The following is a 26,672-nucleotide window of genomic DNA, read 5'->3' as shown; positions in this document are numbered from 1 at the left end:
ATTGACGATGTGTGACGAGGGGGGGTGGTGAGAAATGTGACGTCACATCAAAATGCGCAACTTTAAATAAATGTAGACAACACGTTCTACTTAATTTGACTTTTTAATAAATGTTTTCTCCTACAACATCAGAGTGCAGCGCCACATTAAATACGCACTACAATGACAATAGTTTAACGCGATTTGAAGCATGTTTTATTTTGGGGGGGGGGGGGGGGCAGAGCTTTGTGACGTCATATTTGAGAGGGGGGGGTCTGACTTTTTGTGACGCCGTGTGACGAGGGGGGGGGGGTCAAAAATCGTCCAAAATCGTCCAAAATCGCGTGGCGTCATTTATGGACTGCCCCTATCCTGCAGTTGTGAATTAACTGGACTTGTACACACAAACGAACACACACAAAAAACTCGTTAAGTAATGCAGGATTTACTGCTTATTGCGACTTTATTCAGTTTGGTCAAGTTTATCCCAAGTGGTCTTAGGTTACGTGGCGGTTTAGAGGAGTTCGCAGTCCCGAGTTCGAGTCATCCACTCGCCCCACCACACTCCTGCAATGCGCATGGCACAGCGGCGCGCAAGCACTGCAAGGGGACTTCATCCGCGTTTACTTGCGCGTAAATGCGTTACGTCAATTAATCAATGCAACCATCAATCAGGCGTCGGGGGGGGGGTGTGCCTCGCCAGGGCATAAACACCCAGAGCACTTGCTCCGAATCCGGAGACCATCCCGAGAGAGACTTCCCACTCCACCGCCACCACCACCACCACCCCCAAGGTCACGTTTTATTTGTTCAACTCGTGAAGAATGTGCACGCCGAGGAGGAATAAGGCGTGAGCGCTGCTTTGAAACCCTCCGTGGACATCGATGCGCACGTGGGGGGGGGGGGGTGTGATGGGCAGTCGGCTCTTTCCGCGAGGACCGGAGTGCGGATGGGTGAAGGGTTGAGTGCGGGTGGGGGAGGCGGGATTGTTGTGACGTCCTGCCAACTACAGAGGGATCTCAACGAAGGCTGGCTTGGGTGGGAAGGGGGGGGGTAGGAGGTAGGGTGAGGAGGGATTGGGGGCCTGATTTGGGGGGGTGGGGAGGAGGAGGAGGGTGAATGAGGGGAGGGAGGGGTGCTACCGCCGTGCGCGCGCGAAGCCAAACGCGACCCCGGCTCGTTGTGCTGTAATGCGAGCCTCCTCCTCCTCCTACTCCTCTTCCTCCTCCTTCTCATCCACCGCCACCACCGACCACCCGAGCCGCTCGCGCACCATGCGCGGCGCAAACAACCCAAGGCGCGCCTCCCTTTGAAGAAGGGAATCCGTAACGGCGCGTTGCGAAACGCAGCGGCGGCGGCGGAGGAGGAAGGGAGCGAGTGAGGAGTGGAGTCCCGTGGGCTCGTCCGCTGGCCCGTGCCCGCTGCGCTCGGGGATAAAGCGCGGCGCAATCCGAGGGAGACCGAGAGCCTCAAAAGCTCCGAGAGTTGTTCTCGGTGCTCGCTACAACTTGGGAGTAAAATACGCAGCGAGCGAGCGTTGTGTATGGAGCCCGTCAGGATGTCCGCTCTCGTCCTGTTCGCCCTGGCTGCGCACGCTGCCGCTGCGATGGAGTTTACCGGTGAGTTGCGGCGCGTATTTGTGTCTTGTTGTTGTTGTTGTTAGTGTGCACGCATGTGCGCGTGCTTTGCGCTGAAGGGTAGGGGACGTGTGCGCATCCCCGGCTGAAGTGCTCACGTGCTCACGCACGCGTGCGCGCGTTTCTGCGGAGGCATATCGGATGAGCGAGTCAGTGTATTGTTCATATATCTGTGTGCGTGTATATATATGCACGTGAAATGCTTAGGCAGTAAAGTTCAAACTTTCCACCCCACCCCTGCTGGCGCGAGTTCTGGGGTGGGTAGAGAGACGGTAAAAGAGTGATCATGCCCTAAATGCTCTGCAGCTGAGTCCGGGACCCTTCAGTTGTTCCCATCGGCCAAGCACGGATGACGGGAGACGTCCCCCAATGCGAGTTGGTTGTTGTTGTTGTTGTTGTTTTTTTGTTACGTTGTGCCCGCGATGTGGCTCCCACGCTCCGCTGGCTAATGTATGCCATTTATATCGTTCATAAGCGCTCTTGTTGTTTGGTTGGGAGGCACGTGATTTATGGAGCGCGTAAACTTTCCCGGAGGGAGCCCTGGCAAAGGCAAACTTGCGCTGTTTGAACTGTGCCCGGGCTCAACGCGAAAGCATTTGTTTGATTTCAGTGGATCATTCGAAACCCGGTTCTCCCTTATCATTCACCACGGGAGTGGTTTGTTGCAAATTGTGATGCAAATGCGTCCGAGTGGTTTTCCGGAGCAATTCATTATCCAGTCTTCGCCTTTTAAATGACAATGGTGTTTTGCATCGAGGCTCCCTGTTTTTTTAACGTGGCCGCGCCGATTAACATATTCAAATGGTCGGGATTTGGGACTGCCGATGGAGTAACGTACGTTCGGTGTGGATGCTGTGGCCGAGGGCCAGAGACCACCAAAGAATGTCAACCCTCCGGTGGATTTAAGATTTGTGAGATTACTCATGCACCCGGACCCCGAGCATGCAACGTCGGAGAGATGAGGGTGTGTGGCACTGCTAACCACAGCGTCTCGTCGTCTATTTATGAACAGCCTTTCCTTTGTTGCGCCCAAGATAACATCGGTTGGAAATCTTCTTTAATGAGCAACTGCGGGCGTCTAAAATACAGAGCGGTTATTGTTGAGAGAAAAGAAAGGAGAGAAAGAGAGAAACATACATTCTCGCACCCACGTGGGCAGAGAGCCAAACTTGGGTCTTCCTCCACATCCCCGCCAATCCCCTCCCTCTCTCCTTAAAAGTTCAGCAATTGTGCCAAATAACGAAAGAGTAAACAAACATTTATGGTTGCAGAAAGCTTGCCGTGGTTACCATCCTGATAGGATTTAATTCAGACTAATTAGGATGCATTGGGCAACATTGTTAGCCCGTTAATGCGGGCGTTTTCAAATGGATGCCGAAATGGTTGCAGTGCGCTTGCCTGCCAACAGCACAAAAGGGCTTGCGAGACACATTACGAATATTGGTGGACATCGAGTTGACGCAGCTATTACGTCTATTGCCATCAGCCGTTTAAACGTGCTCTCACTTTCCCCTCTAAATGTAATTCCAGTATATGCCAGAATATTTGTTGAAGCCGTATTGCTACAGGATGTTGGAATCTCTATTTTAAACATTTTTTTTCCTTCGCTCTCTGAACTTTCTTGAATTGAATTTGCTTGAGAGTAATAGTAAATTTTGCATTGTAGATTTGTTTATGCAAAGCCAAGAGTGTAGGATTTTTTTTTTGCTCACATTTTGCACGCGCATTTTTATAACCAGTTTTTTCAATACTACATGCCGTGCTCACTATGTCAAGCTTGTTCCTCGACTAAAAAAGTTACAACATTTTCTAAACCTTCCCTCGCCAAGTGTATACGCGTCTTTTTCCGTGTGTAATAGCTGTTGCCATTACGGTGTATACTCTGCATGGAAACACCCAGCCATTAGTGTCTTCTGCTTAGGGTAGGCTCCCAAGGCTCTAGATGTTAAGGATTGCAGGAAAGGGGCTCGGATTGGGGACTGGGTTATTGGTTAATAGCTTGCAAGCATTTGGCGTCATTGAGGTTCAGGGTTAGGTGTTAAAAATTTAATGATAGTGATTACGTTATAGGTTTGGGTGTACTGTATACATTTAGGTGGTCTGAGTTCATTAGGCTTGTGGAGTAATTTTTAGGGCAGCTCAAGAGTTTTTAATATGAAAATCGTTAATCATAGCAGGGTTCTATCTAGGCGCTGGAGAAGGTTTAGTATACATTACTGAAGCATTGCACCTTCCCACTGAAACTCGCACTGTCTTGCAAACTGCGTATGCCCAAAGGGTGACATGAGACGGTAAAGAAAGTGATACTGACCTCAGGTCTTTAAAGCTAATTATTGTTTGTTAAGCAGTGTCCATTACATTATACCTAGCATTGTACTTGTACAATAGGGATATATTGACATTTGAAACCATGATCACCTGAATATGGCCAAGAACAAACCTGACGTTAAATGAAAACCCAAAGATACACGTAATAAAAACCAATTATCTGTGTAGGCATGCGACAACATTTGAGCACAATACGGTGCCCTTTAATCTCTGGCTTGCTCACACGCTGCCGTGAGCAAAGCGATGGTGATGTCAACGATCGTGGCGCTTTGACGATGCTGGCATTAGCCCACGTAAAGCCGCTTGCGTTGATATAATGGTAAAAAAAAAAGTGATTGTGTTGTCGTGGCAAAAAAAAAAAAGCTGCCGCACACTGCGAGAGCGTGTTGATTGTGAACTTCCTAACCGAGTGGGAATCTTTATTTAGACTGTGGGAATTTGATGAACACACGAATCTCTTTGTCACGGATAGCCAGTCGTTTTCACAGATGTGCGGTAGTGATGTGCATCATGGAACAGGGTGGTCTCCACCGCACTCTTCAGATGACAAGTCGTGGTGGTGTTGTTGTTGTTACCTTGATTTGGCAGTCTGCAGCTGTCTAAAAAGTTTGCACTTGCTCCCATTTCGTGAGTTTATTAAGTTTGTTTTTAGCCAGCTGGCCAGGATTGGGCACAGCTGAGCCCACCACGTTTCACCCAGACAACTGGAGAGCACAGACGAAGTGTTTCTAACCTAACATTGAAACTATCGATAACATGTTTAAATATTATTGGGTGTTTTCGGTAAAGTCACTGTGTAGGTAAAAAATTAAAATAAATAAACGTAAAATAAAATAAAAATCACGACGTTTCGGAGGCAACACAAGCTTCCGTCTTCAGGTGGGACCGTCACAGCACGATAGCTGTATCAAGTAAGAGAAATTCCAAGAAAACAGTCCTTGTATATATTCTGGTTGAGGGTGGGAGGAGCCAAGGTAGGCCCCCTTTTTATTATTATGGTAAGGTTGGTGCTGCTGAAACGACGGCTAGTCTACGTAACAAAGGACTGAGTCTTTGTTATGTAGACTGGCTGAGAGGGGGGGGGGGTGCCAGAGTTGTTAAAGTGCAACTGCTGCTAATGGGACCGGTACGTGACTTTACCGAAAAAAACCAAGAATATGAATCCTTGCAGTCACGAAAGCTTCAAATCTAGAACATGTTTAAAAATCGCAGTCAAGATGAGATAAAAAAAACGTAAAACCTCATCAGTGTTCCTTATACTATCCTGGACACTGCTCCAGTGCATAACTATATTCTACCTACGTGACTTTACCGAAAGAACCAAAGAGTATGGATTCCTGAAATCACCAAAAACTTAAAATCAAGATCAGACGTATTATATAACTGAACGCCGTGAGGAAAATGTTTGCAATTTAAAAGCAGTACTTGCACACCATCGATCTGCACGAGAGTGCGGAGGGTAAATCGTCTCGTCCCAGCCGTTGCCATTGGTGCTATTTTTGAATTTAGTAGCTTTTTTCATTTCTTAGGATGCATGCCGATGAGAAGACATTCAATTTTAAATGATTAAATAAATGTAACAAACGCCGTTCCTGTACCAGGAAGGATGAGGGTGGAGATGTGTGTGTGTGTGTTGTTAGCGAGCACCTATCAAGGCCGGCACAGCACACGAGGGGGTGGGTGGCCAACACCACGCCTGGCTGCCTTTGTCTTCCCAGTGGCGATGTTTACACATCACACCCGGTACCCATTTGAGGCTGAGTCGACCTACGGGAGGCCCAGGACCGGTTCAGATAATCGTCACTGGGTGTTGGCCGCTGAGCGGGAATCGAACCCGGGTCGCCAGGTTCGTTGCGCAGCCGCGCTAACCGCTGCACTACCGCTCCCCAAAGGCTATACGGGGATCTTTGTGTGGTTTTTGGTTGATTTTGTTTTCAATCTATAATTAGACACGTATCCTAAACATGCAGACTCTGTGTTCGACATCCAATTGTTATTCCCCTGAGCAGATACTGCACTCCAAATGTACACAGCATTCGTATCAACAAACGTAAACCGTGTCCCATGTGGGATTTCATGAACACTCTTGAAAGGTACGTCTGTCATTCTAATTATAGAACGGCGTGGCTTTGTTCAAACTTTTGCCGTAATTTTCTTCATTAGTGTAAAATATGTAAACTGCGATGCATACCTAGTGGGGGATTCACCCTCGTGCAATGCATGCGCCAATCCCCTGTTCCATTGGCAGTATTAAAATGTAACTGTTGTTGCATACCCGGCCTAAAATAAAATAAAAACCCTTGTCATAGCCAGGTGTGCTGCTTTTCACTGGGCACATTCAGACCGGTTCATCTCGCAGTGGCAGTGCCCTTCAATTTAACCCCAGTCCCTTTGTGGGTGCCCTGCTTTCCTCCGCTCCTGCAGTTCTCTCTCTCTCTCTCCCTCCCTCCCCCCCACACAAACACAAACTGCTCTAATGCATTCATGTGTTGCATGCCTTCTCAGTATGCTGCTTATGTTCTTGGGAAATGGCCAGAGGCGGCGATCTTAATGGAATAACTATCAATTATTTTGTTTTAAATGCCAGCAATTTGAGGCAGTTGATTATGTTGTCTCTTTCAAAATATGATGTAATGGATACATTTACAACGTTCTGTAAAATTGATTTTCTTTTGAAGGCTGCATTCATATTGCCACCGGCCACGGTTTCAATGGACCTATTATAATAGGGCCATATAATAATGCAGAAGATCTAAATTATTTGTTAATTAAAATAGCCGAGCTTTCCATTCATTATTTATTCATTTTATCAATATTTGTTTTCATGTTCCTGAAATCAATAGCCACAGTCTCAATTAGTTATATTATTTTAGACGTACGAGAACTTAACTTACGTTATGTCTGCTTGCAAAACAAAATGCAGGATAAGAAAACAATGACAATAAGAACAGCAATTACATCGTTCACATTTACATTGTAGTCAGAAAGCATGTTGTACAATCAGTAGTTTTACATTTATTGGCAGAGAGCATTTCAGGCAGTCTGCCTGTTTGCCTTTGTAGTAATTGCAAGATCAATGTGTGCTTAGCATGCAGTGCCCTGAGCACTGAGGAACATTTTTTTTTATCAAATGGCTTTAATTGAAATTGAAGATTTAGTGACCATCCTCTTTATGAATGGTGCAATAAATTTCAAGCAAAGCCCCCGTAAAGAGATGCGGGGGCATTCAGAACTAGCTCTGAATCTCGGTGTGTCCGTGAGAAATTATTTTATATTGTCAATATTTTAAAAAATCAAACTGGTAAAAACTAACACGGGTATGAGCCGTATAACGGAGCATTCTCATTCCATTTGAAACAGACAGACATGCAGAACGAGGTGGTAGCTCAGTTTCTATTTCAAGGGAGTGACTATTTAGGTAAAATTTGACTTGTATTAACGAGCCTCTGAGCTATTAATTTGATAAACATGTCTACCTTTTTCTTGTCTAAGGCATCTTCCCAGCATGGAAGAGCAGGCCTGGATGGCTCAAGTGAAGGGCCCTCTGACTGCAGTGCTGTGAGCAAATCATAGCAGGACTGCACCTTTACCTGTTTCGGGAATGTGTTTTAAAAAATGACGTGGGTTTTTTTCTTCTTCTTACAGAAGGATACATTTCATTGGTCAATACATTTCTGCCCCCCCCCCGCCCCCCCCCCGCCAAAGTGATGTATTGTTGCTAATCTATTAAATTATTGCAGAGCAAGCCACTGGAGTGAGAGTGTTCATGATCTTGTTGAGCTACACACGGCCAGTTCCAGCGTGGTCACCGAGCGTGTTGCGTGCTAACCAAGCCACCTTCGTTTTCTGTCAACGGGTGGGGCTTGTCCTTCGCGTCCCCCAGGTTCCTTTTGTGAGAAATAATTGCGGCGGCTGTTCACCGCATGGTCAAGCAGCACACCTTGTCGCTATTTGCGGATGTTGGCGCAATAGATGCGCGCATGGTGCACGAGCTGCTCCTGTGCAAACAGAGATAATGCGCACTTAGTGAACACGGTACAATCTTGCTCGTCTCGATAGCAAGGGGAGGTTTGTAATATATATACAGTGATCCCTCGTTTATCGCGGTTAATGGAGACCGGAACCCCTCGTGATAGGTGAAAATCCGCGAAGTAGGATTGGCCCCCTAGGAATTTCCGTATATGTGTGTGTGGGTACCAGAATGTTTAAAATATGTATATTTATACTTTATATATATTTTTTACTTTAATCTATTTAATTATAAAACCTTAATATTATACATTCTCTCTCTCTCTCATACGATACGTATTATGGTGTTCTACACACCAATGACAGTAGTATCTTGAGACTTGACTCCAGTAATGACGACGACGACGATGACAATGACGACGATGACAGACCTGTGCAGTTCGATGAATGTGATGATGAATGATGATGATGATGGTGTTACTGCACAGGTATAATGAGGCCTTTAAATCGGTTGGAAAAATCCGCGATGCACTGCGGCCGCGAAACTTGAACCGCGAAGTGGCGAGGGATTACTGTATAAACATTTATAAGCCGAATCTTGGTGATATTTCCCCCCTCTCTGTTTATATTGTATTGCATTTGAAAAGCAAACCTACAAGATACAATAACCGTATGTTAAGTTTCGTAGTTCGTTGGTCCCATTCATAACACTGAGCTGTATTACTGCATTGATTGCAGAATATATTTTTCAATTATATTCATATGGCACATGGCTATTAAAGTCTGACAAAAAGATGCATTATTGCAAGCAGCTTCATACCTATGCTGAGAAATTGGAACATGCAAAATCAATGCAGTTCAGTCTTTTACAGAAACGATGTTGCACATTGCAACGACCCAGTGCGTTTTTTTCTGTTGGCACATAACATCGTGCACTTGAACAGCACAGGGGCAGTTGCCCAACACTGTACATCCCATATTCTTTGGGTCTTTCGGTAAAGTCACGTAGATAGGTTCAAAGAAAATAACAAAAAAACGACGACGTTTCGATCGCAACACAAGCGATCGTCGTCAGGAGGATGACGATTGATGATGACGACCGCTTGTGTTGCGATCGAAACGTCGTAGTTTTTTGTTTTTTTTATTTGAACCTATCTACGTGACTTTACCGAAAGACCCAACGAATATGAATTCCTGCAGTCACGAAAGCTTTAAGTCAAGACTCTACATCCCTTTTGCGAGGCAGGGTAGCTGCCACGCACAACGTCACACGCAAGCGTTTTACATACCGATTATAAATCCTTCGCAGGCTTCAAATTGAACCATCATGTTTTCAAATCGGTATTTTCCAAAATCCCATTTCTATGCCCCGTGCATAGCTGCCAACCCTACCGTTGTAAGCAGTAGGCTGCCGATCTTTGTAAACCTCTTGTTACCGCGTACCGACTTTGAAAGTTGCGTGTAACCGCTTTATGGAACGTTCGAAAAGGGTACACGTTTTGACGGCATTTTTGCTTTGAGAATTTGGTACTCGGTGAAAGGGCTTTAAATAGCGGCAACCTGCCATTTAATCCCTCCGGTTGGAAAGTGTACCAATGTCATCTTGTAAATTGGCTAGATACCTGCGTGCTAATACTGGCATGTTAGCAGTATTCATATACCCCTTGAAGTAATTGCAATTTATGTTATATATCAGTGTCAAATAGAGACCATTTCTCATTAAATGTATGAAATGTTGTCAAGTTTTCGAGCGGTTTGTTGGCCGTTTCGCGAGTTATTCTACGTGCAAAATAATGTGACAACGCCATAATGGGCCGCGGGGATTGCTGAACGTCGACAGAAACACGAAGCATGGTGATAGCAACTATCATCCATTCTGCCTGTGAGATGAAAAGGCTGGATTTGATATATCATGCAGTGCTGAGTCTCGGTAGCTTGCTGCATGAGACCAGATGCTCCAAGTAAGATGTCAGGTGGAAAGCAATACAATCTTACACCGAAAGTTTTTTTTTTATTCTCCCCCCAGACCAGTGAGAGCGAGAGAGAATAGGAATGAGAACAAATTGAAAGAAATGGAGAATGAGCATAGGGGGTGGCAACTGGGAGAACAGACGGTTCAAGTTGAAGGAGACAATACGAACATGCGATGCATCGGGTAGGAAGGATGGTATCCAGGCAGTGTAATGGTTAAATTACGGTGAGTGGTGAAGTCCAATGGGCCCTGTTAACCCGAGCACCGTTGCGGGAAGAGGTGCAGGGAACCGTAAAGGTGGAATGACCACGAGCCTCTGAAAGAAGAGGGTAAAGCAAGAGAGAAATGCTTAGACCTTCAGGTGAAAGGCTGCACTGAAAGGGACACGTGTATATTCCCCCAGGGGTCTTTTTTTTACCCACTGGTCCGCTGATTGATTAAACTTTTAAGCTACCTGAGCATATACAAGCAGCATGTGGGTGGCACAGAAAAAGGTTTGGTCCCATTTCCTTTGAAGGTGGAAATTTAATCTTAAGGTACATTGATCTGTTTGTCGTACAGTTTTGAGGTTTGTGTTTTGTCTATATTTTGTTTGTGTTCATGGCAATGATTGGTCACTCCCCAGAGAGCTCAGAAGATAGTTGGCATCCAACTGTTTTGTTAAATAAATGCCTTATCAGTGTTGGTTTTGGTCGAAGTCAAATTCCAGTTGGGACACGCATCTAAAATTGATCTTGGAGCAGAAATAAAAGAAAACTCATTTGTCTGCCTAACAGAAAAGAAAAAAAATACCCCGAAATAAATCAAAGATAAACTTTCCAGTTTGCCTTTACACACACATATATAAAACGGGTGCAATACCTTAACTTTCATTTCAGTGAACGTAAAGTGACCGTCTAGGCTAAAATCACCAATGGCCATGGTCAATCCGCTGCAGGATGAAGGCCTCTCCAAATCCACCGACCACAACTAATTATCTAAGCAACATTACCACCCAGCTCCTGTACAAGAGCTAATTCCACGGCTCCATCTCATTGGGAGATGTACTCTCAGATGTATTCCATTCCTTGCCTGGCTAATGTAATGCTATACGTTTCAAATTCACCGATTATTTAACGTCCTCTTCCCAACTATGATGCCCACAAATCAAGGATAGTGTCACGCTATATCAGTTTAAAAACAACTCAAATTAAGAAGTGGACACGCGAATACAATAACGCTGTTCACGGTCTAGGTTGTGAGGCATGGAACTTTCCTTTTCAGCAAAAATGTTATTTTTTATTAACGCTGCGCACACACGCACACACACACACCGCACCCACCTGGCAGACGGGTTTACGGAGCAATTTGGCATTTTATAACATTGCTGCGGGAGTAGAAGGATTTAGAGATGGCAGTTATTGGTCTCTTTGACTTATGTTACTTCGCAAGATTTCATGCTGTGACACAGCTGACCTCCATTTACGGATGTTAAGGGATTTATGGCACATTGGGTTGCCACACTAAGCATCAGGTTTTGTGTTCCAGCCGATCGCTGTCCAAACCCTTTAAATGTGATCGGGCTGTTCTGCATAGCCACCACCCCTCCCTTGCTGTGTGAGCTCAATCACAGCAGAAAGTCATCGGGATGCACATATTGTACATTCCCCGTCAAGTACGGGCTGCTGACAAGTGGAAATGCAACGGTGCAATAATTGTTTGGTTTAATTGTCCACTGCCGCCATGTATAATTCGCTGCTTTGACAGATAGGTGATTTCGTGCACTTTGTGGCTCTACACTTCACTTAGCGCCACACAAACTGCGGTGTTAAAGGCTGAATGCACGCACCTGTGCACTCCGCTGTTAATTTGGCATCCTATTGTTTCCTTGCAAACGCGTAGAAAAATGTGCCTTTCGCCAGGATTTTCACATTGTGCCGTGTGATGTGATGTGCACCCGTGAGCTTGCACATCTGTTCTGCATCTAGTTTCATTATGGGGGTACGACGTTGTAGGCCTTTTAGGTCTTAGGCTTGCTACCAAAATAATCAGCTATTGTGAAATAGTTTTTTTTTCATCCAGCATACAAAGTTATTAAATACATACAGTGCCAAAGCTATCTGCAGCTGCTATCACCAAGCTGAACACTCTTCACGGTTGTATGCAGAGCCAAGTTTAGCAAACTGCCAACACACACATTTTGACATCACTGGATGAAGTGACGTTGCCTCCCTATCGGCCACATTATCTCCCGCAGAGACCAATTTTTGCCCACACATGGGCCATGTCCCTCTGCGATAATGCCTTCACAAGTGTGCCAGCTGTTCTTTTATGATGAGCCTCAGTAAGAATTTTAGACACTACCTCTGAAGGTGGTCCATCCTTTGTCTGCACAATTGGGGAGCTTAACTTCCCATGGGACAAAATTGGAAGCTTATATATTCAGCAATATAGCATAGTGCTAAAATCACATGTTTAATGAAGTGTATTTTAAGAATATTTTTTGAACATTAAAATGTGTTTTCCTATTTGCTTTATTTAATAGTATTCAATTTGTTATATCTGTTGTTTGTGGGTTGGGTTGGAGTGGTGGCACATGGGTTAGTGCCCACAACTTTGAATTGAGCAATCTGAGTTACATTCCCAGCCACGGCTACCATTGGTTTCAAGTAATGTCTGAAACTGGTACTCGGATCAAATTTCACGAACCCGAATTGACCAGCTTGTTGAAGTCAGGTCAAACATCCTGTATGACTGAAATTTGTGTGGGGACCTCATTCAATTATAATTTAAATTGGCTCCAAAATATCATTTATCATGGATTGTCTTCCTTAGATCAATCACCATGCATATTTATTGCTTCACATTATTGTCTACATTCAGTGTGTGTGGCATGCATTTTAATCTTGAATGCAACATGCAAATTGTTTTTAATTTCCTTCTGTATTTGCTAAATTTTGCTCCCATTGAATGTGTTCTACGGACCATTTGCTGTATCCCACACATTCCGTCTATAGTTATCTACTCAAGCAAGAGCGTACGATTCCTCCCAGAACATTGCGTGTATACCAGAGGTCGCAAACGGGTTTTGATTCCTTACACGTACCCGTACCCGGCCGCACCAGGGTCGCAAACGGGTACCCGTACCCAGCCGTACTACCCCGTACCCGGCCGGGTACGGGTATCGGGTACCTGATTGCGACCTCTGGGATGAAGCCATGTTGCAGGCGCGGGTGGGTTTATTCTAGGAACTTGAATTGTGAGAAGAGACAAGACGTTGCGAAATGAGTGACAAACAATTACTCACCAGTGACTCACGGCCTACCCGTACCCGGCTGCACCAGGATCGAAAACGGGTACCCGTACCCGGCCGGGTAGCCGGGTATCGGGTAGGGTATCGGGTAGGGTATCAGGTACCCGGTTGCGACCTCTGGTGTATACATCTACATTTAAACAAGAGTCAGAGCTTGATTGTTTTACTCTTTTCACTTCCAGTTGTGGAATAGCACACAGGGCAGGCTTACTTTGTGGAGGCTCAACTTGAGTGAGTGTTACATTAGACATCTGCTGCATGACTGAGTGTGGGATACTGGTGTCTGAGTGCCTTTTTTGTGGTGCCAGTGAGCTGATGACAAGTAATAGAACCTGCGCAGATGATTGCGAGCATATGTTGGTACGAGGTGCTCGCTGTAGACTGATGACACCAAAGTCTGAGCACTGTAATGCCACAGCAATGTTCCGATGCACCTCATTCATGAAGGACCCCTTAAAAAAGCTCGTGGCAGAATCTCACAGCGCTGGAAAGGAACCAAACTCACATTCTGCGTGCACATATTGCAAGTTTTCGCTTCAGAACTTTTAATTTATTTCTTTGTAAATGTGGGGGAGTGGGTGGAGGGGGCGGGTCACAGGTGAGAGGTGTTAAAAACAGCCAAAAAGCTAGAATCATTTGCGATTTGAAGAGAGAAAACTGGCATGAAAACGGGGTCACTGTGAATTGACCAAGGAGTTCAGCGGAGAAGGCTTCTGTGCGCGGCAGCTGGTATCTCGCTTTCCCTTCCTTCTCTGGAGGTGGCAATTTCATGGCTGGCTGGACTGACATTGTGGCTTATTGTGTTTTTTTGGCAGCCTTTGCTAGAGCTGAAGCATTTTTTTTACTAACAATATAAAAGAGGGGGGGAGGTAAACTTTAGATGGCGGAGATAAGAAACATTTGCAATTTCAATTACTCCCATTAAATAATTGTATCCAAAAATCAGCATTCATCACTTTGCACAGCACTCAATGGTGGCAGTCTTGTGCAGCAGCTAAATAATTCGATACACATCTATAGTTTCTTTGAGTTTCCTCGGAAAGCTAATCACGTGAATTCCTGCTGCTGCTGGGAACCCTCTTTTGTGTGTTTGTGAACACCGCAAAGTGCCAATTGAAGTGCCTTTTGGTTTACCTGTGAAAAAGAGATTTGCTGGATTGAAAAAATTCCCATGCCCCCTGATGTTGTGTTACACAGCCCCCCCCACCACCACCACATCACCATCACCACCTTACGTGCCTGTTAAACAGGTAGCTGGAATGTTTACTTGGGCCAAGAGCCATTCTCGTGTGTGGCTGACCTAAATAAAGAGAGCTCCTTTTACCAGGCTCAACAGGGTCTTATGGTTGAGTGGACAGACAGGTTGGGCAGTTGGGATCCAAAAGCACTTTTTTTTATAAAACTTTCGAGTACCGTGTGAAAGAACTTGCTGGCATTCCGTACAATGGCAGTAAATCAACAGCAGATTTCGTATATGCTCGATACGGCATGAAGTTGTATTGAGGGCTATAAGCAAATGTGTTTCCAATCCAGGGTTTTAGACGCGATACATGTGTGCACCAAGGATGCCGCCACAGCATAATAATGACCACACTCAAACTTTTCAATTCGACCCCCCCCCCCGCCGTTGTGACAGTTGAAACACTGCTGCAAGTTTATCAAATCTCTGAACCTCTGTCCACCCGGCAGTAAACGGCTACACCACAGTCAATGACATGCAGGTCGCAAGTTGGAGAAAGTGTGGCACGACCACACAGTGGTGAGATGTTAACGACCTCGCCTGGTATACAGGAGGTCGTAGGTTTGATCCCGATCCTGGCTCCTGTATGTTTGGAGTTTGCATGTTCTCTCTTCCCTGTAGTCACGTGGAGTTTTAAATCCTTTATATTAAGTTCACTTGCTTGCGTGCTTACGACCGTGCAAATCTTTCGGTCGTTTTTTAACCCACTTCCCGTGATCCAATCGAGCTGACATTTTGCACACAGACTCGTTGTGCGTGACAATTTATTTTCGTGAAATATTTTTCCAAAATTTTACACTTTTTAGGAAAAAATAAATTATATTTAATTACCAATTGCTTAATGGTGGCAGGCAATCATCTGACCCATAGGTGGCAGCCATCTCAAGCCAGAGGACGAGAGGACTCTAGCCGCCACGCATATAAAGGATTTCTAGTGAAAAACTTTGTTTTTACGGGTTAATTTTTTCTCCGTGTCCTCGGCTTTTACCCTCCAAATTTAGAAACATGTGTTTAGAGTATTTGGCTTCTATAAATGTCCACCGAAGCCACTTCGTTGAGCTATTATTTGTGGCCAGGTAACTTGTGAAAAATATCTATATAGCTCAGTGGCCCTTACCTGGTAAATGAAAGAGTAAACAGTCTTCCGAGATTTCTTGCCAATGCGAAAGAGTCCGTAAAATGTATTCTAGTGGAGACCCTTCATTCAGCAGTGGTGTGAGCAAGAAATTGCATAGCTTGACCTTTATAATTTTTTCACCTTACATTTGGGCACCGTGCTTGCTGAGCATATCATAAACACCGTTGACTGTGCTGATGATGTGAGATATCGGTGAGGTTTGAGATGTGTGTCCTTCCTGGTTATGCAATCGGGCGTCATAGGGTTTGCGTGCAAGCAATTGAAAGGCCCAGCTTCCGTTTGGGACTTTGGGGGCTACGTGATGCACTGATTCCGTGGGAAGGAGTCATTAGAGGGCTATTACGCTCCCACAGTTATGGCTCGCCTGGCCACATGTACAAACAAAGTGTGTTTATCCAACGCCAGGCGACTTGAGGCTGGATACAAGCGAGGTATTTGCTCGCTTCAAATGAGTGATGATTTATTTTTTCTGAGATAGAGCACAGGATAAGTGCGGATCTTAAAACAACGGCGTGAAAAATGGTTCAGGTTAATGGGGGTGGTGGCAGAGTGTGGGAGGAAGAGCGTGAATGTAAATGCGAACATGTGTTAAGGTGTACACAATTATGTGAGCAACAACACACTCCGACAGAAGGAATAGTGGCTACACTTACAGTTGTGCGGTCAAAACCAGACAAGTGGTATTAAAACTGCAAACACATTAAGCAATGCGGAATACAATAAAGGTACGGGACCTTTGATAGAAACGTGTAGTCGCCACCTCGGGAATCTGGATAGCTTAGTGGGTGAGCGTGCTTGATTCTCACAGGCACTCTGTAATGCTATGCGGCTTTTCCAAAGCTGCCCGCCGTCTACTATGATTTTGATGTTGAGATCCTGTCACGTCATTTTCAGGAGTAAACAAGATGCTTTTGCTATTGTCATTGCTCAAATCCGAAATGGTCAAATATCTGCAGTTAAGTTACAAATAACAAAAAAAATGCATAATAGGTACTGCATTACCAATATCTCCATTGTTTTTCGATTTAAAGCTTCCGTGACTGCAGGGATTCATCTTCTTGGTTCTTTCGGTAAAGTCACGTAGAAGGGAAGTAATAAAATAAAAATAAAACATAATAAAATATTATTTTATTATGTTTTATTTCTATAAACATATTATTACGGTTTATTTTTTATTATCTTATTACTTCCCTTCTACGTGCCTTTACCGAAAGAACCAAGAAGATGAATCTCCATTGTTTATATAGTATGGTATATTGTTTGTCAGTGGTTTGCAACCTTGTTATAAGTGAATGCCAAATTTCTATTGGTTTTCACGTTGCTAATGTTGATGCCTCAGAGTGCTCATTCAAATGAAGTCTGTTAAGATATTTTATCTTGGTAAATAGGTGCACTATGAACGTCGCTGTACAGTGTGGTTTATGGCTTTGCTTCTGATATAATGATCGTATCACAAAGCTCAGCATTTATTTACAGTGCTTTGAATCTGTTTTAATTGGTAGCATGAAATAGCCACTCCAAAAATTCCTCGGCAAACCTCAAATTATTTTCAGAATTCACAAATTAGATTTTCCATAAACTGCAGACTCGCATTCATGTAGATCCTGAAGGGGGCTTCTGTGAGCAGATTGTATATCGCTGTGTACAATGGTTACCAAAAATGAGGCCCTTGACTTTGAGATGAGGATACTGGCAAGGATACTTAATGCACATCTGGTGTCAACAAGTGGAACATGCTCTATTGCCATCTAGATTCAGTTTCTCCCCCCCCCCAACCACCGACTTGTGAAACGTTAGTTGCTGCTGCTTATTTATTCAATTTCCCGCGTAAACAGCGAATGCTGCGGTCAGAAAATCACGGTTATTACGTCGCGTTTAAACCATGCAACAACGTTAACAGAGCATTGAAATGTTACATAAGTAGATGTTCCGTGATGGATCATTTACATAATGCCTTCACCACATCGTCTCATCTTTCCTCTGAAAGCAACGCGAAAGTGCTTTAAAACCGAAGCAGCGTTTAGCCTTCTCCTTGCATTGCCGAGGGGTGTCTTGCGGATCCATTTAACATTCTGACGAAACGGAAACACTGCCATGACTTGTGGGCCACAAACAGGGGGGGCGTCTTGCAAACTCCATCCAATCCCCCAGTCACGAGCAGACAAAATGTCCAAGCTGTCTTGCTTGCACGCCAAATAGAAAAATGTCAGTCGGTAAGCATTTAGCAGCATCAGCCGTCTGCCGAGGTGCTGCGTTCGCATGATCGCCTTGGCAGTGAACGCGTGCCTTCCGTTGAGAACGTCCATTAAGGTTTACCTGGCAAAGCCAGATAAAGCTTCGGCCTGGGTCAAGCTCATGACACATGTACTTTAGGTGTTAGGCCAGGTGATTAAACTAAAGTTCGTAAAGACGTGATCAACCACCGTCCTTGCTTGCTTCTCCAGGGCCACCACTTGGCCGGTTGCCCTGGCTAGTAGGGAGGTCCAGAGTTGGCTGCACGGGTGCAACACGAACATCAAATCTGCAGGCTGAGACCCCGCATCGCTCATTCATGTGCAAATGTGCAAAGTATATTATGCAGTGTGTGCTGCACGAACACACGTGTTCTGGACTTAAAGCCATTGTTAACTATGAATGGCCGTGTGTGTGTGCTTTTTTTTCTCAGCTAATTCTATCGACTGTATCACATCGCATTCATTCATATAGTCTTGTAAAAATGTATGAAGGTTGCGTGAAACGTATAACGAAAATGCGTGTTGTAAAAGTGGGTTTATTCTCAGTTGCGCATAGGTGTGCGTAGAATATTCTTTGAAGAAGGGGACACACACACACACCTCATGTCTGTCTCGCTGTTTCTGTCTGTCTTTGAAAATGTACACTCATTGTACAAATAAAATAATTTCAGGCCGCGAATTGCTTTCGCTCAGAAGAGCAGCTCCTCAAAGGAAGCACAGCGTAACAAATATTCACTTTGTCTGTCCGTCGCACGCGGATGAGCGTGTGCCGTCCGCGTTGCTGTGGGGCCCCTATCTCCAGCGATTGATTGATGGTGAACCTCAATGCCCCTGGACCAGGTGATATTTCCCGCCTGATGTCGTTGAGGAAACGGAAGGAATTGCAGGAGAGCCAGCATTTCACGTGGAAATACAGGATGGGGTTTCCGTGCTCCTTGTTTTCACCGTTTTGCTGATCCATAAACCCTTCCACAAATTGCACCGAAAGAAATCACATGGGCGCTCGGTATATCTTAGGCTATTGAAGAATTTCAATTGGCCTTGGTCAGCATTTGTTTTGTGAAATAGTGGCCATGTGTTTTGCACCGAAGTCTCAAAGAACACACATTGAAACGCGTTGGATTTATTTTAGATTTCCTTTTTCACGAATAAGACATGCAGTATGTTTTTTTTAGCAATGATCATTATCTGCGTAACCTCTCTCCTCCCCTCCACCTAACTACCCACTCTGTAGTCAGAAAATTAATTGTAAAAAAATATTAAGTTACAACCCTGCAACTGCTGGCTCACGCGACTGCTGGCAAAAGTTCCTCCACTCGAGGGGTCTCTAGGGAGCTTCTCTGGAAGGTATTTTTGCCATATGTCTTGGAACAGTTGAGAGTCCCCATACTTTAGTCACCACATACAACCTGCTCGGCGACTAAATACGGCAAACCCCATTCGCATTGCTGGATGGACAGAGGTGGGGAATGGGGGGGGGAGGGGGGCATTTATTTGGAGTTTGCATGTCTCTCTCTCTCTCTCCGTGGCCGTGTGGATGTTTCTACGGATCCTCCAGCTATTCAACGTGCGTTCAGAGTACTTGGCTGCTATAAATGTACAAACGATGAGCCACTTCGTTAAGCTCTCATTTGTGGCCAGGTGGCTTCTGAAAAAGAGCCATACAGCTCACTGGGTCTTATCTGGTAAAATACAATAAAAAGTCGATTTAACACGTAGGCTTTCACGACCAATATCGTCCATAGTAGAGTTGTTTTGGGTTAGATCACGTAAACATATAAATGTGTCGTTAAACCCGCCACCACCCGACACAGCCAACTAGTAAGGGTTGTCACGTAAACAGAACGTGCCAATTCGTCACTAGTACAGCACACCGGTGTGTTGGAGAGCCAAGCCACAACATTTACAATCTGAGTACAACGTTTATATATCTTCTTGGTTCTTTCGGTAAAGTCACGTAGAAGGGAAGTAATAAAATAATACAAATAAAACATAATAAAACAATTCTCACGACGTTTCGGCCACAACGCAAGCAGCCGTCCTCAGGTGAAAACTAGGTCTGTCGAAGCGACGCTGAGAATTGTTTTATGTTTTATTTTTATTATTTTATTACTTCCCTTCTACGTGACTTTACCGAAAGAACCAAGAAGATGAATTCCTGCCGTCACGAAAGCTTTAAATCGAAATTTGACGTTTATATATTTACGCGATCTAACCCAAAAAAGTTGACTGTTTATGGCTTGTTTAAAGGGAAAATTCCATCGTTTTGACTTCCGCGCTGGGAGATCGAACTGGCAACCTTCGGATTGGCAAGTCCGGTGCGCTGAAAAGTTCAATGAATTCTCCTATTCCACTTGTGCGACACATGCTCGCGTCTCAGTGGCGTTTTGTGCCACTGACCTGTCTCCGCTCTTTGTTCAGGATGTAAATGTTCTGGCGGCGCTCTCTGCAACATGCTCTCTCGCTCCCTCGCGTTTTAAGGGCCGTCCAGATGCCGTAGCGTTTCATCCTCACATTGATGTATTGCCATACAGTAATTGCTCCTCTGTCTGTGTGACCAGCCCGTCGTAGTGCATGTTTTTTTGGGCATGTATGCGTGCGAGTCTGTTCCTCTCTGTGTATGTGCATTTGCGCGTGCTGGGAATGCCTGCAAGCAAAGAAACACTCAATGATGGCGCCAGATGTTTGAGTCACTTAATTACAAAAGGCAAGGCTGTTATCCAAATCGATACCATTACAGACTTCAGCACTGCCAGTTGACCATTACAATTAAAGTGACTTGTTGCTACTCTTCCTCGCCACCCCCCATGTTATCACATCAGTCAAATGTCCGCTTGGCTTGTTCGACAAATGGATGTCGCGCAGTGCTCCAGTTAACGTGACCAAAGTTTGTGAGCACATGTAAGTCACATTGCAAGCTATCAGCAGACAATTTGCGAACGAGGTTCCCTATCGTCTGTGTGCTGTGTGTGTTCTTAGCTCCTAAGTGCGGGGATGCTGCCGTGGTTGCAACGGTTAGCGCACAGGAACCTGCCACCCAGAGTTCGCCTGATCGATCTCTCAGCGCGGCAGTTGAAAGAATGGCGCAAGTTTCTTAAATTCTCCCGGCCTCTGTCCTCTGACCAATATAAATGGGTTCCACCACGGGTGGTTGATCGGCATGCCACGTGTGGTGGGATGAAGTGCGCGTACTTCCACCTCTTCCTAGATGCCTGACCAGCGTCGAAGAGTAGGCAATGTTTATATTCTGAATGTGGGTTCTCTAAAGATCCCTCTGGTGGAGACCCTGTCATCGACAGTGGCCAGAGCAAGTCATTGCAATGGCTGCACCTTTTAAGTTGGAGTAAGAAGGACATTAAAATATGCGGTACAAAAATGACGGTTTGAACTTTATAAAAAAAAACACCCCAGTTATTTCCAGTAAAATAAATGCATTGCTAGAGGTGTGATTATCTAAATTATGAGACGCTTTTTTTTCAGGAAAAAAACCCAGCAACACGTGCTGTAAAAAAAAATACAATAAAAATAAACCATTCGAGCTCTCACTGGATCAACAATGGATGCATTGAAACATTAAACAGGGCACAGTGAAGCACAAGTATTTAGGTCAGCATTCAGAATAACGAACAGATGTAGCTTACTTTGGCGTGATTTTGTACTTCTTTTTTCTCTCGCAATGTGAGAGTTTCAACGACGATGGCCAAGTCCATGGGCCACGACAGCGCCATGACTTGGATCCCATTCTTCCTGGCCACTTTATCCCCATTCGGAGTAACAAATGAACGAGTTCTTTTTTTTATTTGTTTGCCTGACGTCCTCTTTCCAACACGAAGCTAATAGATTCAAATGAAATATTGACCACCGAAACAATTCAATTAACCTTTACCCTGTTAGGTGTGGAAGGTGTTAGACACACAAGATAGCCCGAGGGAGGTTTTATTCTTGTAAAGCTCTCGACAGGAATATTATTGCAACAAAAAGTAAGGCATAACAAACAAAACAATCTGCTCGGGCAAATTTGGCAGTCATAAGTTTTTCTACTTGGGAGCGAAAATTCTATTTTTCACTTTTATGTTTTGAGGACAGGTTGTTCCTTCATCACATTTGTTGTGAATAAGGAAATGGCTGCATATCCTGTCCTCCGTGACCTTTAAAGTGAACATACACTCTACTTAGTGGGGAGAATCAACATGCGCTGATGAAGAAAGATAAGATAGCACAGTTGTTTAGGCCAGCAGATTTGTCATTAGGACGAGGTAAACTCCATCGCAGATAACTTGCAAATCTGAGGCTAATCGGCGTCAACATGAAAAAAAACTGCATGACTCATCCAAGATAGCTAAACGCCATTCCTATAATTACTTTAAACAGTTATTAATTATTGTTGTTGTTTTAAATGGCATTACACCAGCCCTTCAAAAGGTCCCTGCCCAACATGCTTTTGCCGGGTCTCACTGGGACTGCAGAAGCAGAGGTTCAAGTTCATTTATTAGGTATAGCCCTGTGAGCCATTCGGCTCTTGAATCGGGTGCAACCGCAACAGACAAAAAACAAAGACATGAACAAGAAAACATCTTAAAGTGACTATGTGCAAACAGAAAATCCAGAGGTGTAAAGCTGCTACAATTTGACACGTGCATGCAGTGCATAGTCGAGAGTGTGTGTGCATGGGTTAGACCTTTTTATTCTACTCTAAGGTGCGTGGCAGTTGGGAAGTCATGTGCCTCTGTAGGATTTGTGGAAATGAGTTGGCCAACAAATGGGAAACTGCTGTGTCTCTAGTGGCTTGTTAGATCTTTGCCTTGCGGGACGAGGAGTGCTCTCTTGTTAAAACATTGCCTCGAGTGAAATAGCGTATTGTTTTAAATGTACAGAGCATATATAGCGAAAGGACAGCTGTAGGCTCTTGTTAGGCCTGTGTTTGTGTTGGTGTGTATGTTTGTCAGCATGTGTGCGTATATATTTATAGAAAACTATGATTTCATGAATCATAAGTTACCACGAAAAGGTGGTTTCACCGAAACAAGCAAAAAAAGTACTATTCATGAGCTGACGCGACATTGTCTGCTCCATTGCTTAAAAATGCACATGCTGACTGAATCTGAAATACTTATACAGCATTGAATATTATGTCATGTGAGCTCACTAAGCTCTCCGAACATTTGTTCGCATTTAGCTCTGTGGAATGTGCTTAGGCCACACAGCAAATAGACGCAGGTCTTTTAGGCCCATTTCCCCATATGGGTGACGTCTGGCACTCAGATGTGTATTCTACGCATATGCTTTTACAGGGTTGAATGCACAATCAAGATATGCGGGCTGATACCATCCTTTAGAGTCGAAATGCATTAGCGGGTTGGCTGGATCAGTGTATTGAGTTACTTTATTCACTTATTACCTTCTTCGACAAAAATACATGCCTCCAAAAATCAATGAAAAATGCTTCTGAATCTTCCTATAGGCGTTGGAGTCACCTTTTTAAGGTTGTTTCGTTGCGTGCATCTTATGGGGTGGCGTGAGTGGCAGTGAAGCTAGTGGTGTCTCATTGTCTCCGAGTGACATGGAAGCACGGCTGACATTTCAGCCATCTCCATGACAAATTGAATAGAGAATATTTTTTGGAAGCAAAATTGATTTTTCTTGTGGAAATGTGTAAAGTTTTCTTATTATTTTTACTACTACAACGGACATGCTGTATGCATGAAGGCGAATTGAACAAAACTATTTTGCAAAAGAACACAATTTAAATTAACTTGGGAGTAGCCTATTCACTGTACACAATGGGGACTTTATTATTGTTATGTTAATCGAGAGCAGTGCTATAACGCAAATTTTAATTACGTAACCCTGAATTGCAATTAATGATTTGTTACTTATTGGCAATGTTCACTTGTTTGCAATTCGAATTGCACTGAAATTTTCATTTTACTGTATTGCATATTTAATGAAAGCTAGACAGAGAAAGAGAGAGAGAAAAAGGAAACGATTTTGTTCGAGCGTCATAATCATTGGAGATTATGCACAGGTGCAAGGTTAAACATTTACATGGCTACAGCCTTAGTGTGAGCAAAGAACAGGCTGCATATCGCAAGTCTACGGCACATGCCTTGTTCGTTCCCTGCCTCCTTGGTCGAAGTAGTAAGGCAACTCGAATATCACTTTGCAGCAAGCACTTCAGTAAACCTCCCCCCCCCGACACCGAAGGTAAATACTAGGGAAACGTCTCGTATCCGTTTACCCACTATCATTCCAGTACCCCAAATCGTCTGTGTAAAATCCTATTATAACGGCACAATGCTTCATCCTATTATGCGAACCTTTACATGGAATAAGAGGTGTCACCCAAGAGTGGTGGCAAATTCGCCCAACCACCGCGAGCCTTTGTGCATATGCCTTGCAGAGAAGAGTGGCCTGAAACAGAAAGTGGTCTGAGTTTTACGTGTGCTTTTACTCTGTACGTTGAACTTTTTTCGCACCGCACGAAGCCTACCGTGCTACTCCGAGGTGCGAATTGAAATGAGCGACGTCACCGCCCCCCACCCCCTCTCCGCCCCCTCTCGCTATTTAAGGCCTCGTCACAGAGACGTTCTCTCTCTGTGTGCCGATGTGTGCTCTCTCTCTCTCTCTATGTATCTTTGTGATATCTGTCTGCTTATATGTCTGTCTATAGTTTTCTGGTTAGATTTTTGTTGCTATTTCTTTTATACCTGATGATGATGATTGCTTGTGTTGCAATCGAAACGTCGTATGCTATTATTTAATTTATTATTTTATCTTTATACGTGACTTTACCGAAAGAACCAAAGAGAACAAAAACAATAGGATTCCCATCTCAATACTCCCTTGCCCCACGTTAAATCAGATACGATCGATTCTCACTTCCTGGCCCAGTTTGTGGCATTTGTTTATTCTCCTTGGGATTCTGCGGAGGTATTATGGTTATCACACTGGACGTGCAAATCCAGAGGTTACCAGTTCATGGCAGTTTAAACAAAAGCAGGTTTCTGAAATGCCCCCTCCCCCACGCCACTGTCCACCCAGCATTATACTGTCAATGTGTACACCACAGTTGATCGTCAGTTCATATGTGGTGGGATAACGTTTGGGTACTCCCACTCCTTCCAAGATGTCTAAGGAGCAGCGTGGAAGAATAAGCCAAAGACTCTCTGTCGAGGCTCGCAAGAGCTCCTAATGGAGGCTGTGGCCAATTGGCCGCACACGACTATTTAATCCACCACATGCGGCTCTATCGAAGGGGCATAACGTGGCACAGACCATCACAGTAGCAAAGAATAAAATAATTAATGTCTCCCATGCTGTGCTAAAACTGTTATATATATATACACACACTTGGCTCATTGCAGAACTCATGGGGACTGTTACAGATTGGCCACCCGTGCATTCGTGGAGGCTGTGGCCACAGATGGCAGTGGTGTGACCAAGTAATTGCGGGGCTCCACCTTTACCATTCCGCCGTTCTCTGTGTCGCAGGCAGCTGTTCATTTGAGGATGACTTCGGGGCCTGTGGATACCGCCAAGACACGGACGACACCTTCGACTGGGAGCAAGTGAACGCGCGAGAGTTTCCCGAGTTGGAGGGAGCCATCCCACACGCCGGTAAGAGCCCTGACCGTGACAGCATTGACAGACTCAATAAAGAGTTGCTGAGCACAGGCCCAAAGGCCCAAACTGCCACAAGCAGCCCTATTGAAGGTGTAATAGATGTCTTCTTGGTTCTTTCGGTAAAGTCACGTAGAATTGAAATAATAAAATAATTAAGAAAAACATAATAAAATAATATTTTATAATGTTTTATTTTTATTATTTTATTTTTATTATTTTATTATTTCAATTCTACGTGACTTTACCAAAAGAACCAAGAAGATGAATCCCTGCAGTCACGAAAGCTTTAAATCGAAAAGTGTAATAGATGTATTTATGCTGAACTTCGTTCGCGCCATACGTAACCAACCATGCTAGTTGGAGGTGCCGGGGGAAGAACAGCAAACCAAACGAGTTATTAGATGAGAGTTCATACCTTTGGCTCTCTCATGTGATTTCGGGTTGTGCCACGTGTTTTGCCGGGCACGATGTCTGACGTTTCGCTACACGTGCCGGGAGCATCTTTGAGAACTGAGTCGATGAACAAGACCCCAGCACGTGGAGCGGAACCGCGGGCATCATGCCGAGCAGGACGCTCTACGATCCGAACATACATGAGGGAAGCTATACAGCGCAGCCGTAAAAACCTATGCAAGTCGTTAATGCCTTTTATTGAATTGAGCAAGGTTTTGAATAACTGGGGGGGAGGGGGTGTGAAGGGAGGAAATTCCAAAGTTGCGCAGTGCGGAGTAATAAGTAGAACGAGAAGTGGTGTGACCTGCAGTGTGGTGGTTGAACACATTACGAATGAGTCGAAGCAGTCAGTGAGTGTGGTAGACCAGTCCCCCCAACATGGGTGCAGAAAAAGAGTAAGAAAGATGTGATTAACCATGCAAAAAAGATTTAACTACACTTATTTGCCAATCTTATTTAACAGACAACTATTACAGTTTTACCATGTTTAGTGGTGTCTCCCTGTCACAGGTTGAGTCACAAGCCGTGCCTCTCCAAACAAAGGCTCAGTTTGTTATGCAGTCTATTCTTAGTCTTAAGCCTCACCTTATCATATTAATAAAAAGTATGTGGCCCTTGCCCCCACCACCTTCTCCAACCATTATATAAACGGAGTGGTAGCTCCTGCAATCTCTCATTTACTTGATACAGCTGTCGTGGCTGTGACGGTACCACCTGAAGACGGAAGCTTGTGTTGCCTCCGAAACGTCGTGATTTTTTATTTTATTTTATTTTACTTTTTAATGTTTTTTACCTACGTGACTTTAC

General features: G+C 44.5%; 1 protein-coding gene across 3 annotated transcripts in view; it reads left to right on the top strand.

Annotated features, from left to right (window-relative positions):
- Nucleotides 1-1,117: 1,117 nt before the first annotated feature.
- LOC144717875 (receptor-type tyrosine-protein phosphatase kappa-like) overlaps nucleotides 1,118-26,672 on the top strand; it is a 132,749-nt gene continuing 107,194 nt past the window's right edge. For all 3 annotated transcript variants that reach the window (XR_013585156.1, XM_078593622.1, XM_078593621.1), the window contains exons 1-2: nucleotides 1,118-1,598; nucleotides 25,281-25,406. Coding sequence is in view for 2 of the 3 variants with exons in the window: in XM_078593622.1 (XP_078449748.1) it covers nucleotides 1,523-1,598; nucleotides 25,281-25,406 (202 nt within the window). In the remaining variant the exon portion in view is untranslated. The remainder of the gene's footprint in view (nucleotides 1,599-25,280; nucleotides 25,407-26,672) is intronic.

This window comes from Lampetra planeri, chromosome 4, assembly GCF_965212315.1.
Source record: "Lampetra planeri chromosome 4, kcLamPlan1.2.h2, whole genome shotgun sequence".
In the NCBI taxonomy this organism is placed as follows: domain Eukaryota; kingdom Metazoa; phylum Chordata; class Hyperoartia; order Petromyzontiformes; family Petromyzontidae; genus Lampetra; species Lampetra planeri.
The sequence above is the reverse complement of the archived record's forward strand: the minus strand, read 5'-3'. Positions and strand labels throughout refer to the sequence as shown.